This window comes from Oncorhynchus mykiss, chromosome 7 (genome assembly GCF_057628025.1).
Source record: "Oncorhynchus mykiss isolate SJ-2025 chromosome 7, ASM5762802v1, whole genome shotgun sequence".
Lineage (NCBI taxonomy): Eukaryota > Metazoa > Chordata > Actinopteri > Salmoniformes > Salmonidae > Oncorhynchus > Oncorhynchus mykiss.
Window position 1 is genome coordinate 3,457,025 of NC_143028.1, and position 17,529 is coordinate 3,474,553.

Here is a 17,529-nt window from a genome sequence, read left to right on the forward strand (position 1 = left end):
TTCACCCTGGACTCATTCATGACCAACTTTCACCCTGGACTCATTCATGACCAATTATCACCCTGGACTCATTCATGACCAATTATCACCCTGGACTCATTCATGACCAATCATCACTCTGGACTCATTCATGACCAATTATCACCCTGGACTCATTCATGACCAATCATCACCCTGGACTCATTCATGACCAATCATCACTCTGGACTCATTCATGACCAATCATCACTCTGGACTCATTCATTACCAATTATCACCCGGAACTCATTCATGACCAATAAATCACCCTGGATTCATTCATGACCAATAATACCCTGGACTCATTCATGACCAATTATCACCATGGACTTATTCATGACCAATTCAGAATGTAAGACAGTGAAACCTATACTATAATCCCACTGAGCTCCAGTGGTTCTCTGCGGGGGCATCTCCAATTTCTCCCTTGATAAATCAACTTGATAAAGCAAGTTCAATAATACAGTGGTGTTAGCTGGAGAAAAAACTAGGAGTTGGTCTTTATCGACACCTTGTGGTTTTTGTCGGGAACCACAGTTGTTGGATATGTTTACAGAGCCCTCTAGCGTCCAATCAGAAAGATCCATGTACTGTACATGCGAGGACTCTACAGAGATACAGTCTATGCTACAGAGAAAACCTCAATCTTTATTTAAAAATAAATAATCCAGCCATAGAAAACAAAATGTCACAAAAACATAACAACAAAGGAGAATCCATGTCATGTAACCATGGCAATATGAATGTAGATTTTCAGCCTCTTCACTCTCTTTTCACCATTACAATGTCCCACTGACCTGATGAGGTCAAAACACCCCACTACAAACACTGAACGTCAGGTGATGACCCAAAAGACCTGATGACACACTTTGAAACCAGCAGAATGAGGCCAAAACAAGGTCAAGTGTAGATGAAATAGTTGGAATAGAGATGGAAGAGTAGAGACTAATGTAGACTAACGGAGGGAGTCACTTGGGAGGATCCATTGAGGGGGAGTGGAGGGCAGCTCCAAATAAGATACAGTACTACAGACATTGGCCAGACCCAGTTTTCTGACTGTCAGTATGGCACAGGGCTATTAGTTAGGTACTGTATGCCTAATCAGGGATGACCTCTCTCTCTTCCTCCCTCTCTCTTCCTGAGTCCATCTCTTCAGCTGAGCGTCTTGTGCCACAGGTCGAAACAAGGCACCACGTGTAGCCTGACGTACTTGTGCCCGCCGGAGGAGCACTCCAGACAGCCGTATACCGTCTCCCTCGGTGTCTGGCCCCGGCCACACAGGGCACAGGGGCCCTTGGGGATGTTGTGGTTGAGGAGGTTGACACGGGAGTGGGAGTCCCCTCTCAGGTAGGTGGAGGAGACGTCCGTCATGCTGGCTGCCTTTTCATAGTAGTCTGTCACTACGTCGTCCATGTAGGTGTCTGAGTGGGTGTGGGTGAGCTCCTCAAACGTCCTGTCGTCTTGAGTAGGGGAAAGCAAGGATGAGGATAAGAGTGTCACTGGAACATCGGAAAATGTGCAGGGATTATTTTGCTTTCACTCATTATCTTTACATTACCCTGTGCTTTCACTAGCATTTGTGTCAGTGGAGGCTGGTGGGAAGAGCTACAGGGGGACGGCCTCATTGTAATGGCTGGAATGGAATTAATGGAACGTATCAAACATATGGAAACCACGTGTGACGCCTTACCATTTATTCCATTACAATGACCCACTCCTCCTATAGCTCCTCCCACCAGCCTTCACTGGTTTGTGTTTATATATGTTTATACTCTTTATTGGTATTTTATTAGGATCCCTGGGTGTATATTCTTCTCAACAATATGGAGCTAACAATTGTTCTTTAAACAGCATTATACTGGTAAGATTAGATCACTCTGGGACCTGTACCTTCTTTAAAACCTCTACAGGATTGGTGGGTCCCCCACGGGACGGTTGAGCTAACGTAGGCTAATGCGGTTAGCATGAGGTTGTCAGTAAAAAAACAAAATCCCTGGACATAGGCATATCTGATATTGGCAGAAAGCTTCAATTCTTGCTAATCTAATTGCATTGTCCAATTTACAGTTGCTATTACAGTGAAATAATACCATGCTATTGTTTGAGAAGAGTGCACAGTTATGAATTAGAAAAATTATTAATTAAACCAATTAGGCACATTTGGGCAGTCTCGATACAACATTTTGAACAGAAATACAATGGTTCATTGGATCAGTGTAAAACTTTGCACATACACTGCTGCCATCCAGTGGACAAAATCTAAATTGTGCCTGGGCTGGAATAATACATTATGGCCTTTCCCTTGCATTCCAAAGATGATGGTACAAACAAAACAAAAAACATGTTTTTTTCTTTGTATTATCTTTTACCAGATCTAATGTGTTATTTTCTCCTACATTCATTTCACATTTCCACAAACTTCAAAGTGTTTCCTTTCAAATGGTATCAAGAATATGCATATCCTGCTTCAGGTCCTGAACTACAGGCAGTTAGCTCATGGGTATGTGTGTGTCATTTTAGGTGAAAAAGGGGCGGATCCTTAAGATTATACAGCATTATACTGGTAAGATCAGACTACTTTGGGAGATGTAGCTTCTTTATACAGCATTATACAGGTAAGATCAGACCACTTTGGGAGATGTAGCTTCTTTATACAGCATTATACAGGTAAGATCAGACCACTTTGGGAGCTGTAGCTTCTTTATACAGCATTATACTGGTGAGATCAGACCACTTTGGGACCTGTACCTTCTTTATACAGCATTATACAGGTAAGATCAGACCACTTTGGGAGCTGTACCTTCTTTATAGAGCATTATACAGGTAAGATCAGGTCAGATTGTTCTAGTCTTTTAGATTTACTCTACGATAAGAACAGGAGGAGGTGTAGCCATTTCCTGCAGTCAAATGACCTAGTGGCCTCATTCATATTTTTATAATTTCATAATTAATAAACATGTTTGTTTTTTTAAACACAGACAATCCTGTGTTTCGTATATGTCAAACAGTTTTGTTTGACAGTATTTCAGTCTTCTGTGATGTATTTAAAGTGTAATTTTGGGATGCATTTCAACTCTATTTTTTTAAGCCCATAACTATGTGTGTGAGGTGTATACTTTTGTTTCAAAGTAGATGTGTTTAAGACTACAAAGAATCACTCTGTGTGACCCAGATTCAGCCCACTGCAGTAAAAGGTTAAGAGATGAAGGAAGGTTCCCACCTGCTCTGAAGGGGTTTCCGTACACAATCCCAGACAGGAACCTGCGTAGCCGTCCCATAGAGAATCGACCAATGAAACCACCCAGCTGCTCTCTGATCAGCTCCTTCTCAAATCCGCCCAACGACTCAGGGCTTACACAGATATCTGATCAGGAGAAGGGGAACTATGTTTGTGTGTGTGTGTGTGTGTGTGTGTGTGTGTATGTGTGTGTGTGTGTGTGTGTGTGTGTGTGTGTGTGTGTGTGTGTGTGTGTGTGTGTGTGTGTGTGTGTGTGTGTGTGTGTGTGTGTGTGTGTATGTGTGTGTGTGTGTGTGAGAGAGAGTGTGTGAGTGAGTGAGTGAGTGAGTGAGTGAGTGAGTGTAAGTGTGTTTGTTGTGGTTGTCTCACCAAGTCGTCCATCCAATCGAACAAACAGTTCAAAGATGCTGAATGCGATGGTGGTGTGAGCTGGGATCACTATGGCCTTGTCTCGACCTTTGGGGTTTTGACCATCATCAATCTGAAACTGTAGAACACCAGTCAGATAGGTGAGACAGGGCATTCATCCATTCAACCATTACCTGCTGAGAGTGTCAGATGTCAGTGTTTCTGTGTGTATTGTACTGTGTGTGAGTGTGGTGTGTAGGTGTGTGTATTGTGTCTGTATGTATGCTGTGTGTGTGTACGGTGTAAAGGTGTGTGTACTGTATGTGTGTGTGTACTGTGTGTGTGTGCTGTGTGTGTGTGGACTGTGTGTTTGTAGGTGTGTGTACCCTTATGTGTACCATGTGTGTACCGTGTGTGTAGGTGTGCGTATTGTATGTGTGTGTGTACTGTGTGTGTAGGTGTGTATTTACCCTCATAGTCGTCCGTCTCATGCCAGCGTGGACAGTGAGAGAACACTGACGCGTTGTACGGATGCTCTCCATGACAATGCAGAGAACACTCCGCCCACTTTCTTTGGACTGACGAATCAGACAGTGATCCAGATCCACTTTCCTATAGTGGAAAGAAACCAGAACACAAACCTGTGTCAGAAAGACTTCTACTGTCCAGGTGTAATATACAGTATATACAACCAACATGGTCTCATTAGAACATCGACAGCTTGGTTCCATCTGGAGAAAGATGATTCTGAGATAATTGGCTTTAAAGTTCTGAAACCTCATTGGTTTGAATGGTGTCAGCAATTTTGAACTGAGGTATTTAGACTACTGTATAGGTAGAGAACATTGAACAGAACAAGGCTGTTTCAATAACTACATGTTGACTAAAATACAGATAGAACCTTATAGTCCCAAGCTCTCTATATGTCAAAATAGTGACATTTAATCATTGCAGTTATGTCAAAATAATGACATTTAATCATTGTAGTTATGTCAAAATAGTGACATTTAATCATTGTAGTTATGTCAAAATAGTGACATTTAATCATTGTAGTTATGTCAAAATAATGACATTTAATCATTGTAGTTATGTCAAAATAATGACATTTAATCATTGTAGTTATGTCAAAATAGTGACATTTAATCATTGTAGTTATGTCAAAATAGTGACATTTAATCATTGTAGTTATGTCAAAATAATGACATTTAATCATTGTAGTTATGTCAAAATAATGACATTTAATCATTGTAGTTATGTCAAAATAATGACATTTAATCATTGTAGTTATGTCAAAATAATGACATTTAATCATTGTAGTTATGTCAAAATAATGACATTTAATCATTGTAGTTATGTCAAAATAATGACATTTAATCATTGTAGTTATGTCAAAATAATGACATTTAATCATTGTAGTTATGTCAAAATAATGACATTTAATCATTGTAGTTATGTCAAAATAATGACATTTAATCATTGTAGTTATGTCAAAATAATGACATTTAATCATTGTAGTTATGTCAAAATAATGACATTTAATCATTGTAGTTATGTCAAAATAGTGACATTTAATCATTGTAGTTATGTCAAAATAATGACATTTAATCATTGTAGTTATGTATTAACTAACCTGACATATTAGTTGTTTGTCATCACCATTATGACCCTTGGTAATATCTTATCAGAAACAAAACCAGAATGAAATTGATTAAATTCTAAGCTATTTTCCACCACCTGCAGTGTACCTGGAGTTGAGTTCCCTGAGCAGAGTTGGGACCTCTACCTCGTGTTTGGTGACGATCCCAAAGGATGCTTTGACAGCCACAGAGTCTGAACCACTGATGTTGAACCCCACGTCGTTCATCAGGTGATTCCCTAATCTGCCGTTCAGGGCCACGTCAGACTTGTCCTCATAGTTCAGGAGCTGGTACGACGACACCCCTGTTTGAATGGAATAAAAGGCATTGTTAAAGGCAGCTGATATTGTATGAGACTAGCTTTACATCTGCAGAAACACATGATTTACTTTTTCAAAGTGAAAGACAGTTATAATGCATTATAAGCTCATTATAATACCTTATAAGCTATTCTATAATGCTCTATAATGAATGACATAGGCGTTAATAGCTGCTGATAAACATGCATTCCTCCCCTCACTGGACTCTACCTGCTGTGATCTCCTTCTCCCCCACCAGGATGTCTTTCAGGGAGAAGGGGGTTGAGGCGTACTTGGTTTTCTTCCAGAAGTGTCTCTTCCTCTTCCTGGTGACCAGGCTGAGGGGTTGGTAGCGGTCAGCCTCACTCAGGCTCGGTACAGGGATCAACCGACCTGTGTCTCCCACCTGCTTCACAAAGTTCTTAGTCGCCGCAGCGAACATACCGGTGACCAAGGAACAGCAGACGGGTGCAGGAGTCACTGCTGGAAATGCAAGGCAGCAACAGGTATACTGTAAGTGTCCGCTGTCCAGGCAAATGTGAATCCTTTAGTTTACACTATTAAACACGTTTTTCCTCTTTTTCTTGTCTTTGGTGAGTTCACATTGGGAAGTTCTGCACAGGTGGACAGTTGTTCTGAATAGATGTCTCTCAAACAGGTAGAGTCATTCAGCTGTGCAGCTCAGGGCTAATGAATAATGGAGACACCATGTAAGGGGATATAGGGACAAGCTGTCCCATAACGTGATTGGACAGGTAGTTGCCTTCATTCTTCCTGTCATGTGACCAGTGAGCTCACCAATGGGTTATGCAGTACTTCCTGTGCTACTCTGTCTTTGAGGCCCTAGATGTCTATCAATAATGCTGCCCTGAGCGCTGAAAAGTGATATTGGTGTAAGTATCAACAGTTTAATTGTAGCTGGTTAGGGAATCTGATCAAATTTAAATGGATCAGGGTTACACAACTCAAAGGAAAACTCCACCAAAAAGCTATCTATTGGTGTGGTCCCAAATGTTGTTGGTTTTCAAGACATTTAACTTTCATAATACAGAAGGTATGATACAGTCAACATGATGAAAGTTCTATATCTTGAAAACTTGATTGCTGACATGCATTTTTTTACTTAACTAGGAAAGTCAGTTAAGAACAAATTCTTATTTACAATGACGGCCTACACCGGTCAAACCCAGACAATGTAGGCCAATTGTACGCCGTCCTATGGGACACCCAATCAGGGCCAGATATGACACAGCCTGGATTCGAACCAGGGTGTCGGTAGTGCCACCTCAAGCACTGAGATGCAGTGTCTTAGACCACTGTGCCACTCGGGACTATATCAACAATGGACTAATGAAACAAGTACCAGAGTAGCATGTGAAACATCTGGTTCCTGTGTTGTGAACTAGCATGACAAGTACCAGAGTAGCATGTGAAACATCTGCTTCCTGTGTTGTGAACTAGCATGACAAATAGCAGAGTAGCATGTGAAACATCTGGTTCCTGTGTTGTGAACTAGCATGACAAATAGCAGAGTAGCATGTGAAACATCTGCTTCCTGTGTTGTGAACTAGCATGACAAATAGCAGAGTAGCATGTGAAACATCTGGTTCCTGTGTTGTGAACTAGCATGACAAATAGCAGAGTAGCATGTGAAACATCTGCTTCCTGTGTTGTGAACTAGCATGACAAATAGCAAGAAGAGTGGTGGTCTTTATGGTGTCTATGTTCAAATGTACATTTCTTGTGGTTGTGTCTGGTACCAATAATAGACTAGTCTACATGTTACAGGGAGGTTAATACTTCTAGACCAAGGCTTTCCCCACCCAAAGGTCATACAGGATATGTTATGTTATGACCTTGCCTTCCTTGTAATTTCGCTGTTTGGCTGGGAAATGTTACGTAATGTTTATTTATGAGACTTTTTAAAAAGTGGGAAATGGGTGTGGTTTCCACAGTGCAAACTATGTCTGTATTCACACTGGTCCATGAACACAGACCAGGAATAGAAGGTCCTTTCTAAAGGTCAGAATGACTACCCAGGTAGGCTATTACAGAGATAAGACAAGCGGGACACAAATACGTATTACTGTGCAAATGACCATATGGGGACATGGAATGAATAAACGTCTGTGAATGCCTTCACAATGTCAAGTAATATCGCTGCCCCCGGGGAGAGCTGAAGGCAGCCAAAGCCGAGAGGTGGCATTATGAGGAGTTAGCACGGCAGCGCAACAGGGACGAGAGGCAGCCCCAAAAATGTATTGGGGGGGGGGACACACGGGGAGTGTGGCTAAGTCAGGTAGGAGACCTGAGCCAACTCCCCGTGCAGGCACCGTGTTATGCCGTGAGGCGCACGGTGTCCCCAGTGCGCAGGCCTAGCCTGGTGCGCTACATTGCAGCGCCTCGTATCGGCCGGGCTAGAGTGGGCATTAGGCCAGGTGCTATGAAGCCGGCATCACCTCGGCCCGGGGTATATGGCACCAGCCCTATGCACGGTGTCCCCAGTTCGCCAGCACAGCCCAGTGCGGTCTGTTCCACCCCGCCGCACTGGCCGGGCTACAGCCAGGACAGGTTGTGCAGGCTCGGTGCTCGAGACCTCCAGTGCGCCTCCACGGTCCGGTCCATCCGGTGCCTCCTCCACGCACCAGGCTGTCTCTCCGTCTCCTCCCTCTAGGTGCTCCCTCCTGTCCAGCGCTGCCAGAGTGTCCCGCCTGTCCAGCGCTTCCATAGTCTCCCGCCTGTCCAGCGCTTCCAGAGTCTCCCTCCTGTCCAGCGCTTCCAGAGTCGCCCTCCTGTCCAGCGCTGCCAGAGCCGCCCTCTTGTCCTGAGCTGTCAGAGCCGCCCGTCTGTCCTGAGCTGCCAGAGCCGCCCGTCTGTCCTGAGCTGCCAGAGCCGCCTGTCTGTCCTGAGCTGCCAGAGCCGCCCGTCTGTCCTGAGCTGCCAGAGCCGCCCGTCTGTCCTGAGCTGCCAGAGCCGCCGTCTGTCCTGAGCTGCCAGAGCCGCCCGTCTGTCCTGAGCTGCCAGAGCCGCCCGTCTGTCCTGAGCTGCCAGAGCCGCCCGTCTGTCCTGAGCTGCCAGAGCCGCCCGCCCGTTCTCTTGTTCTTTTGTATTCAGTCTCATTAAATTATATTATGGATACATACCACGCTGCATTTTGGTCCTCCGATCCTTCCTACTACTCCTCCTCGTCAGAGCTCTAGGATGACACACATGACATCCTATATATAGGGCCTTTTACTGTTACTATAATGTCATCTGTAATCAGAAACGGATTCTATTTTCAGTAATCTGCTGAATGCTGGCTGTCTGAGACTGAGAGCACAGGAAAAAAGGAAGAAAATTAGAGGTTAGACAACCCTTTAAAAGAGGGAGTGAGAGAGAGGCGCGAGAGAGAGAGAAGTAGAGAGAGAGAGAGAAGTAGAGAGAGAGTGAGGTGGCGCGAGAGAGAGAAGTAGAGAGAGAGAGAGAGCGAGAGAGAGAGACTGTTTCTCTGGTCTAGTTCAGGCAGTTCTTTTCTCTTCTCAAGGCTACCTGGATATTACTGGATGGTACTGTGCACTGCAACGCTAGCCTAGCTCTCTCATCCTCCTCTCCTCTCGTCTTCCTCTCTGCCCTGTACGTGTGTTGGGAAGGTGCCTGTCTCAGGTGCAGACATGGCCACCTCTGTGCTCTCCAGGATTATTCTATGTCTGGCTATATCTCTGTTTCCGGTATTGACAGTGACCAGCCAGGATGTCAACCTAGGTGAGTGGACGGGGCTGCACTGCATGACTTATGGTCTGACTGACGGATGATTGTGTTGATTGCTATTGCTTGTACTGAGTGATATGAATTGCTCATGTGTTTAACTTTTTGTTCTACATTTTTTTAATTGATTGATTTAATTGATTTAATAATTAGAAGTCGTAGGCTGTGTCAGGCGCAGACGACATTACAGATGTCACATTGAATTGAATAATTGATAAAATTGTCCAAGAGAGAATTACATGGCTATGAAAACGTCATGCCAAGCTAAGCCTACACCAAACACAGACCAGGCTATCAAAACGTCATGCCAAGCTAAGCCTACACCAAACACAGACCAGGCTATCAAAACGTCATGCCAAGCTAAGCCTACACCAAACACACTATTCATTGGAATTTTTTGTAGAATTCACAATGTGGAAAATTAATGGTGGAAAAACCCTGTTTTTATGGGTATTATGATGCGTCCACTGTGGTGGACTGCTGTGGTCCTCTTCGGCAGGTAGATGGTGGGTGGTCAAGATTGACACATCACACACAATGCAATTTAAAAACTACTGTAAAATCAATTACTACTATATCAACCTTATCAACAGCACAGAGGTGCCCGTTTAGGAGTCGCCTCATCAAAGAATACCTCTAATCACACCTCTAATCACACCTTTAATCACACCTTTAATCACACCTCTAATCACACCTCTAATCACACCTTTAATCACACCTTTAATCACACCTCTAATCACACCTCTAATCACACCTCTAATCACACCTTTAATCACACCTCTAATCACACCGACACACTATTTCTCAGATATTATTTAAGTGGCACCTTAAAGCTTTTCTCTGAAGACAGTTTTCAGGTTGCTTGGTAACCCGTTCCACAGAACTGCAGCAGAGTACAGGAATTACTGTTTTTCCATGGAGATCTTGAGTCCACAGGGAACACATTTTGTAAAAGTCCCTCTGGGAACAAAGGATTAGGGTTGCAAAGCTACCCGTAAAATAACAAAGTTACTGGAATCTTCAGTGATCTATGGCAATCTATGGTAACTTTGGTGATGTATACTTGAATACTAAAAAAAATATATATTCATATATAATATTCATTTTTTTATATCTGTGTCCATATTGTCCATGAGTTTCTAGTGGATAGACCACATGGTTCAAGAGAAAAGAGCATAATTAATGAAGAAAGCCTCTAACCAACAATGGCATTAACTCTGCAACTCTTCCAACTATTGTCTTTTTTCACAACTGCCACCAGTTTGGCCACAAAACATTTACAACAAAGACATATTGACATAGTAAAATAAATACAAGTGTGTAAAAATATATACATAATATTTCATGCTGAAACAACCCTCATTAAACACAAATGATATTCACTAAGGTTTATATTTCAGATGTTTTACAGTTTTGTCATTCCATTTTTTTATTTTAAAAGTCATCTTATTAGACATGTATATATATATATATATATATATATATATATATACTGTATATATATTTTACATGTGATAAGCCACACAGAGGGACAGAGATAATTACAGACACCTGTTATAATCTGAAGTACCCAAAAAGGCCCCTAGATGTCATCTGATAAGATTCCATATATTCCTTGAAAGTTACCAACATTCTGTTAGTTTACTGGTAAAGTACTCGAACGTTTAGAGTAATATACCCTACTGTTGCAACCCTTCTCAGGATAGACCAAGCATGTCAATGAGAGGATGCAACACTTTTATGTGTTTAATACTTTTATGGGCCTTATTGAACATCTATAGGTGTTGTATAAGCAACGTTCATATTTCCTTTTCTATCTTTCTATTTTTTATTTTCTTTTTCTTTATTTTTTTGTTTTAAGTTTGTGTTCAGTTTACACGCCTCAATATCACAATTATTTTCTCACGATGAAATATAAAGTACTAAAATGTGTCTTTATTTTTTTTACTGTAGGAAGTGGTTTGTTTTATAAGTACCATCATACCGCTCACTCACAGCAGGTTCAGTCCAGTTTACAGGCCACCCAGTCTCTGGACCACGTTGGCCTTGCACTCAACATCACACCCCCCAAAAAACAGAAAATAAAATCAACACTTTTAATGGATGCTGTTTTCTCATTGTTCATATTGTAGCTTTTTACAAGAGAGTAAATAAAGTGTTCAAATAAAACGAATGGGATAGGTTCTCTCAGAAATGTCTGGATACAAACATACATACATGGATAGAATCCATATTTTTATTTGGTTTTTACAAGGCATGTCAGTTAGGAACAAATTCTTCTCTACAATAACAGCAACAAAAATACATCCCTCTTAGACAGACTACGTGTTAAAGTGGTGTTGTGTGCATGACTGGCTGGCTGGCTGGCTGACTGGCTGACTGGTTGGCTGACTGGCTGGCTGACTGGCTGACTGGCTGGCTGACTGGCTGGCTGACTGGCTGGCTGACTGGCTGGCTGGCTGACTGGCTGGCTGGCTGACTGGCTGGCTGGCTGACTGGCTGGCTGGCTGGCTGGCTGACTGGCTGACTGGCTGGCTGACTGGCTGGGCTATTTCAGTGCAAGGCTGAATGAAGGGTTGTAGAGCGCCGTGGCCATAATGATGTGGGGACGGACCAAAACAGGCCACTGATTTTGGTTAGGGGTTTGCCAGAGAGCGACCGGACACACCCAGTGAAATGATGCATGCTGGGTATGAATATGCTTCATACTGTCGGCATCCACAAAGCCTATAACCCTTTAGGAGTATGCTGTCTTTGAACAGCGAAGGATGTAAGTTACTGATGTGGGGAACAAAACGTATTATTGAGTCTGGTTTCTCTCCTTGTCATTTTGTGTCTGCTTGTGTAGCGACAGGTCAGTCAGGTGATAAGTAGGCCTAACTTTACCTGCCACCTGGGCCCGGCTTTTTAAAAGTTATCTGTCCGGATTACATCTATCGGATAAGATGAAATGCATAGAAACAGAATGAATAGAACGGGAGTTCCCGTTCAAGTCAATGATTCGTCCTATTAATTCGTTCTATTCATTCTATATCTATGTCTTTAATCCTATCCGATAGGTGAACTCCAGATAGATGTTAGCTCAACCAAGCTGATGCCTAGGCTTTAGCTCAGCGGGTGGAAGCAGACTTGTTGCAGGCAGGCAACCTGAGTTCAAACCCAGTAGGTCACACCTGCTGCTCGGGGGTTTAGGCCCATGTTGCTATAGAAAACGTGTTAGTGTAAAAAGTCACAGGTATTGTGTAGTAAGGGTGCTGCTGAGGGGAGGACGGCTCATAATAATGGCCGGAACGGAGCAAATGGAATGGCACCAAACACCTGGAAACCATGGAAACCATGTGTTTGATGTATTTGATACCGTTCCACTGATTCCGCTCCAGTCATTACAACGAGCCCGTCCTCCCCAAGCCAACAACCTTTTGTGGTGCATTGTTTGAGCAGATTAACGCTACAGTGAAAAAGACATGAAAACCATACTTTCCAAAATGTTCCCCCATGTTCTGTAGTTGTAAAACAGTATACTATTGGACAATGTGTGATAGTGCTTGATAATATAACACCAAGATCACTTTCACCTGACTTCACAGCTGAGCAACACAGTGACATGAAGGTCAGTGTGTAGTGGGAAGTTATAGCAGGCGGCCATATTGGATAATTAACTGAAGAGGAACGGTGTTTTGGTCCATGTGCAAACCACAAATGGATTAAATTTACAGTAACCACAGGCCTCACTTTTATAGTGATCAACACTCTGAATATAATGGATTTAATAATAACACCCGGGTTGGTGAAGTCAATATACATATTATTGATTCATTTACATTATTCACTTGGGTACAGCTGACTTAATAATGTTATAACATTTTGTAAATGGAAGTTGGTCCATATGATGAAGCGTTTAGATTCCATGGCTGTGGAGTTAGCTGGGTGTGGCATCTCATGGCTGGCTCAGAAATACAGCCCAGCCACAGGCACATGCTAAGCATAACCTATAATATAGGCCGCTGTGGTTTTCCCTGAAATAACTCCTGCTTTTGAAAAGTAGCTTCTCTCTTGGGGAGAAGCTCGCCCACATAATGAGTACTTAGAAGTTACGTTTTTCATATAAAACGGGCTAAGTTTATAAAAGTGAGATTCCGCAAGGATACTACATATAGCACTGCAGCAGGTGGTCAGTGTTTCTCCTAGTTTCACTCCCTTAGTTTCCAACAGAGGCCCCACCACCCCGCCTAGATAATGCCATGGGAGGTGCTTGGGTTGTTTCTTGCTTCCAGGCAGCATCTGTATTGGAGCGATGTTTCCCCGATTCACAGATGAATTGTGAAAAGAGCTTCTGTTCTGTGTCATCGTGCTGTGTATCATCTTCCTCTTATCGTCAGTGAACTTTAGTCTCAGGGATCTCATTGAAGTGGGAAGAGCAATGTAGGCACCTATATATAAAGGTACAAAAATAACATCAAGCCCAGAACCTGAATGGAAAGTCTGATTTCTTAGTCTATATTACTGGTTTGGACTTACATAACGTCACTGTCTTACTCAGTACTTATGTCGACTATATTTAGATGTGGGCCTAGAATTCACAACTTCAAATGACAACTGGGGAGATGTAATTTTGATAAGTAATGTAATGATTTATAATGACGAACTTCCTATTTTGTCATAGAAAATTGTGAAATTGCTCTTATGGTGAGCAATCACCCTACGCAACTACACCCTTGGTATGAGCTTCTTCCAAGATTCATAATTACACATTGGAGGAAAAACCTTTAACTTCACATTTTGACAATGAAGAGCTTCACTGAAAATGATAGAAACATAAAGAGTAGGTCATAAACAGTAGGTATGAGTATGTCCTGACCTACTCATAAAGAGTAGGTATGAGTATGTCCTGACCTACTCATAAAGAGTAGGTATGAGTATGTCCTGACCTACTCATAAACAGTAGGTATGAGTATGTCCTGACCTACTCATAAAGAGTAGGTATGAGTATGTCCTGACCTACTCATAAAGAGTAGGTATGAGTATGTCCTGACCTACTCATAAAGAGTAGGTCATAAAGAGTAGGTATGAGTATGTCCTGACCTACTCATAAACAGTAGGTATGAGTATGTCCTGACCTACTCATAAAGAGTAGGTATGAGTATGTCCTGACCTACTCATAAAGAGTAGGTATGAGTATGTCCTGACCTACTCATAAAGAGTAGGTATGAGTATGTCCTGACCTACTCATAAAGAGTAGGTATGAGTATGTCCTGACCTACTCATAAAGAGTAGGTCATAAAGAGTAGGTATGAGTATGTCCTGACCTACTCATAAAGAGTAGGTCAGGACATTCTATCCAGGGGACAATCTGAGACGGTGTTAATGTGTTATATTCTTCATAAAAACCCTAAACTGAACGCTTCACGCATTGGCGAGTTTGTGGCAAGTGAGCTATACTTGATTTAACAGAATTTCGGACGTGTACCTAAACACAATGACACCAACACCACATTGTCCACATTATAGTAAATGTGAGATTGTCACACTCTGGGACAGTGTTCTCTCTCTTCAGTCTGCCACCTAGTGGCCATAGAAGAAACACACAATTTACTAGACTAATAATTCAGTCACATGGACACTCATCAGGTCACATGGTCCTTAAAAACTCTCATCCCTCATCAGGCCTCCTAAACATCCCCTTGATTCTATTGGCCAGAAATGATAATTCATGTTTTTTGTCATCTCTGAAAATCCCAGAAACATGGTGGTGTTGTTTCCTGGTGTTATTGTAGAGGGTTATTCTACCTCTTACCTCATATGGGTTGAGGACATAACATGTGAAGATACGTGTGTAAATGCTGTTTACTTGCTCTGGCAGGGCACGAAGACAGCTGTGCCGAAAACGGCAAAGTCTACAGCAACAACGAGATTTGGAACCCGGAGCCATGTAAGATCTGTGTGTGTGACCTGGGGACTATTACCTGTGAAGACATCCGATGTGAAGACCTAGCCTGTAAGGACACCAGCACCCCTGAGGGAGAATGTTGCCCTGTGTGTTCTGAGGCCGCAGGAACCCAGGGCCAGCAGGCTACTACCTGGGATAATCTGCTACCAACGATCAAAACAGGTGACTACATTCTCACCACATTACATTGATCCATGTTTTACAGTTTCAAGTGCCCACTAAGATAATTATTCCTCATGGTCATGATGGAATGGTGTTTGATTAATGGTGTTGTTACATTTCTTACAACATTCTAATTTCAGACTCACTACATCCTCTCAGTTCTCTCAGTATTTTCTAATAGGACCTATGTCTGATTCATATTCTGTTCTTCAATCTCCATGACTCAGTAGACGAGAAGAAGGATGAGACCTGCAGGGACAACGGGCAGGTGTACGCCCACAACGACATGTGGACCCCAGAGCCGTGCAGGGTGTGTGTGTGTGACAGTGGAACCACCATCTGTGAGGAGGTGCAGTGTGAGATGGTGGGGAACTGTGAGAAGGTGACCATCCCTGAGGGAGAGTGCTGCCCCGTGTGTGACAGCTTCTCCAGCGCTAACAGGAGGATAGGTGAGATATATATGTATATATACATACATACATACATGCTTAAACATATATATGAATTATATGTCTAAAGGGCGGGGCTCACATGTCTACATCATTACCTCAGACGAACTGTGACTGCAAGGTGTTGCACGGAAACCCAAGTGTGAAACGTAGCGATTAAGTTTGGATCCCCTGGAGGTGTCTCACTGACTGATGATAAGAGGGGAAAACATACTAGATTTCATAGTGTTTCAACATATAACACAGTATCAAGTCATTGAAGATCACATGTCAAATTAAGGATGAAAGATCTACATTAAAATCTGATTTCTTCCTTTCCCTTCCTCAAAGAAATGATGGCGTTCAAGGTGAGTAATGATAAAAGATACTCTCAATCTTCGGTTTTCCAATTTTTACTTGGACACACCCCTGAATATTAGCCTGAGAGCCCGTCTGTTTGTGTTGTCACGCCAACTCCTTGTCACTCATTGTCATACACGTATTTGGCTTGACAATGAGCAATGGGGTTGGTAAGAGCACAAACAGATCTGGAACCAGGCTACCTGAATAGCTGAGCTGATTGTCACATTGTTATGTGATGCATTTGATTTCCAGGGTCAGAAAGGCGAACCTGGTGATATCCCTTACGTAAGTCTGTGTTTATACCTCTCAGAGACAGCGCATCTGTTAATTAACAATTCACATGACTTTTGACACCTATTATGACAACTGTTATCAAAAACATCATACTGTCACTTTTATAAGTGTTTTTGTTTGTTTTTTGTTTCCAGGTCGTGGGGCCAGTAGGTCAACCCGGACCAATGGTGAGCACTCTGTAGACATTATTATTTGACATGATTATGTTAGAAGTTTCTCATACGGGTCATTGTTATGGCTGGAATTGAATCAATGGAACTGTACCAATGACATCAAACACATGGATACAATGTGTTTGACTCCATTCCATTGATTCTATTCCAACCATTACAATGAGCGCGTCCTCTTATAGCTCCTCCCACCAGCCTCCTCTGGTATACTGTATAGAAGTTTGGCTGGCCACTCCCCTCCTAATTTTCAGTCAGATTCCCTTTACCACACTAGATGGTACTATAGAGTGTCAGTAACCAAGGAGGGTTAGCTGATGCTACTACTGCGGTCTCTGTCCACAGCTACAGTGGGAAGACACTACTGCTAGTGTAAAATATCATGTGAAGTGATCATGTTTTCTTGTTATCTGTGTCAATGTTTCAGGGTCCTCCCGGGGCTCAGGGGAACAGAGGATACACTGGTTTCAAGGGCAGAAAAGTATGTCTAACACCATGACATTTACATCTAGAGAAGCGTCTTACAATACTGCGATTCAATGTGACCGAGGACTAACAAATTATCCTGAGATAACTCACTGCTCTTCAGTACCTTCATATGTTGAATCTGGTAGACATGTCGAATCATCTCTGTAGTAGTGACGTTCAATACTGTCACTCATGTGTTTGCATATGTTTCCTAAAATCCAGGGTTTACAGGGCCCAGCTGGCATCGACGGGGAACCAGGAGTCCCAGGGAACCCTGGTGAGCCAGGATCCCCCGGCCAGCCCTCACACCCTGGGGTGAGTTTGTCTGTCTGTCTCCCCAGCCCGACTCTTCACTGGTGCAGTCTGTAACCTTCATTTCTGGTCAAAAGTGATTTCCCTCCCTACACTTGTTA

At 42.7% G+C, this 17,529-nt stretch overlaps 2 protein-coding genes across 2 annotated transcripts in view; one reads left to right on the forward strand and one right to left on the reverse strand.

Annotated features, from left to right (window-relative positions):
* Positions 1–646: 646 nt before the first annotated feature.
* On the reverse strand, positions 647–8,737 carry LOC118941097 (pejvakin). The gene is made up of 6 exons (XM_090239817.1): positions 5,772–8,737; positions 5,350–5,545; positions 4,075–4,216; positions 3,626–3,743; positions 3,239–3,382; positions 647–1,478 (listed from the first exon to the last, which is right to left on the reverse strand). The coding sequence occupies exons 1-6, from the start codon at positions 5,980–5,982 to the stop codon at positions 1,171–1,173; spliced, it is 1,119 nt and encodes a 372-aa protein (XP_090095943.1). The 5' UTR covers positions 5,983–8,737; the 3' UTR covers positions 647–1,170.
* A 189-nt stretch (positions 8,738–8,926) lies between these two features.
* LOC110527301 (uncharacterized) overlaps positions 8,927–17,529 on the forward strand; it is a 40,196-nt gene continuing 31,593 nt past the window's right edge. The window contains exons 1-8 of the mRNA XM_090239807.1: positions 8,927–9,284; positions 15,148–15,396; positions 15,627–15,845; positions 16,176–16,192; positions 16,440–16,472; positions 16,616–16,648; positions 17,076–17,129; positions 17,339–17,431. Of these exons, the coding sequence (XP_090095933.1) occupies positions 9,194–9,284; positions 15,148–15,396; positions 15,627–15,845; positions 16,176–16,192; positions 16,440–16,472; positions 16,616–16,648; positions 17,076–17,129; positions 17,339–17,431 (789 nt within the window). The 5' untranslated portion in view covers positions 8,927–9,193. The remainder of the gene's footprint in view (positions 9,285–15,147; positions 15,397–15,626; positions 15,846–16,175; positions 16,193–16,439; positions 16,473–16,615; positions 16,649–17,075; positions 17,130–17,338; positions 17,432–17,529) is intronic.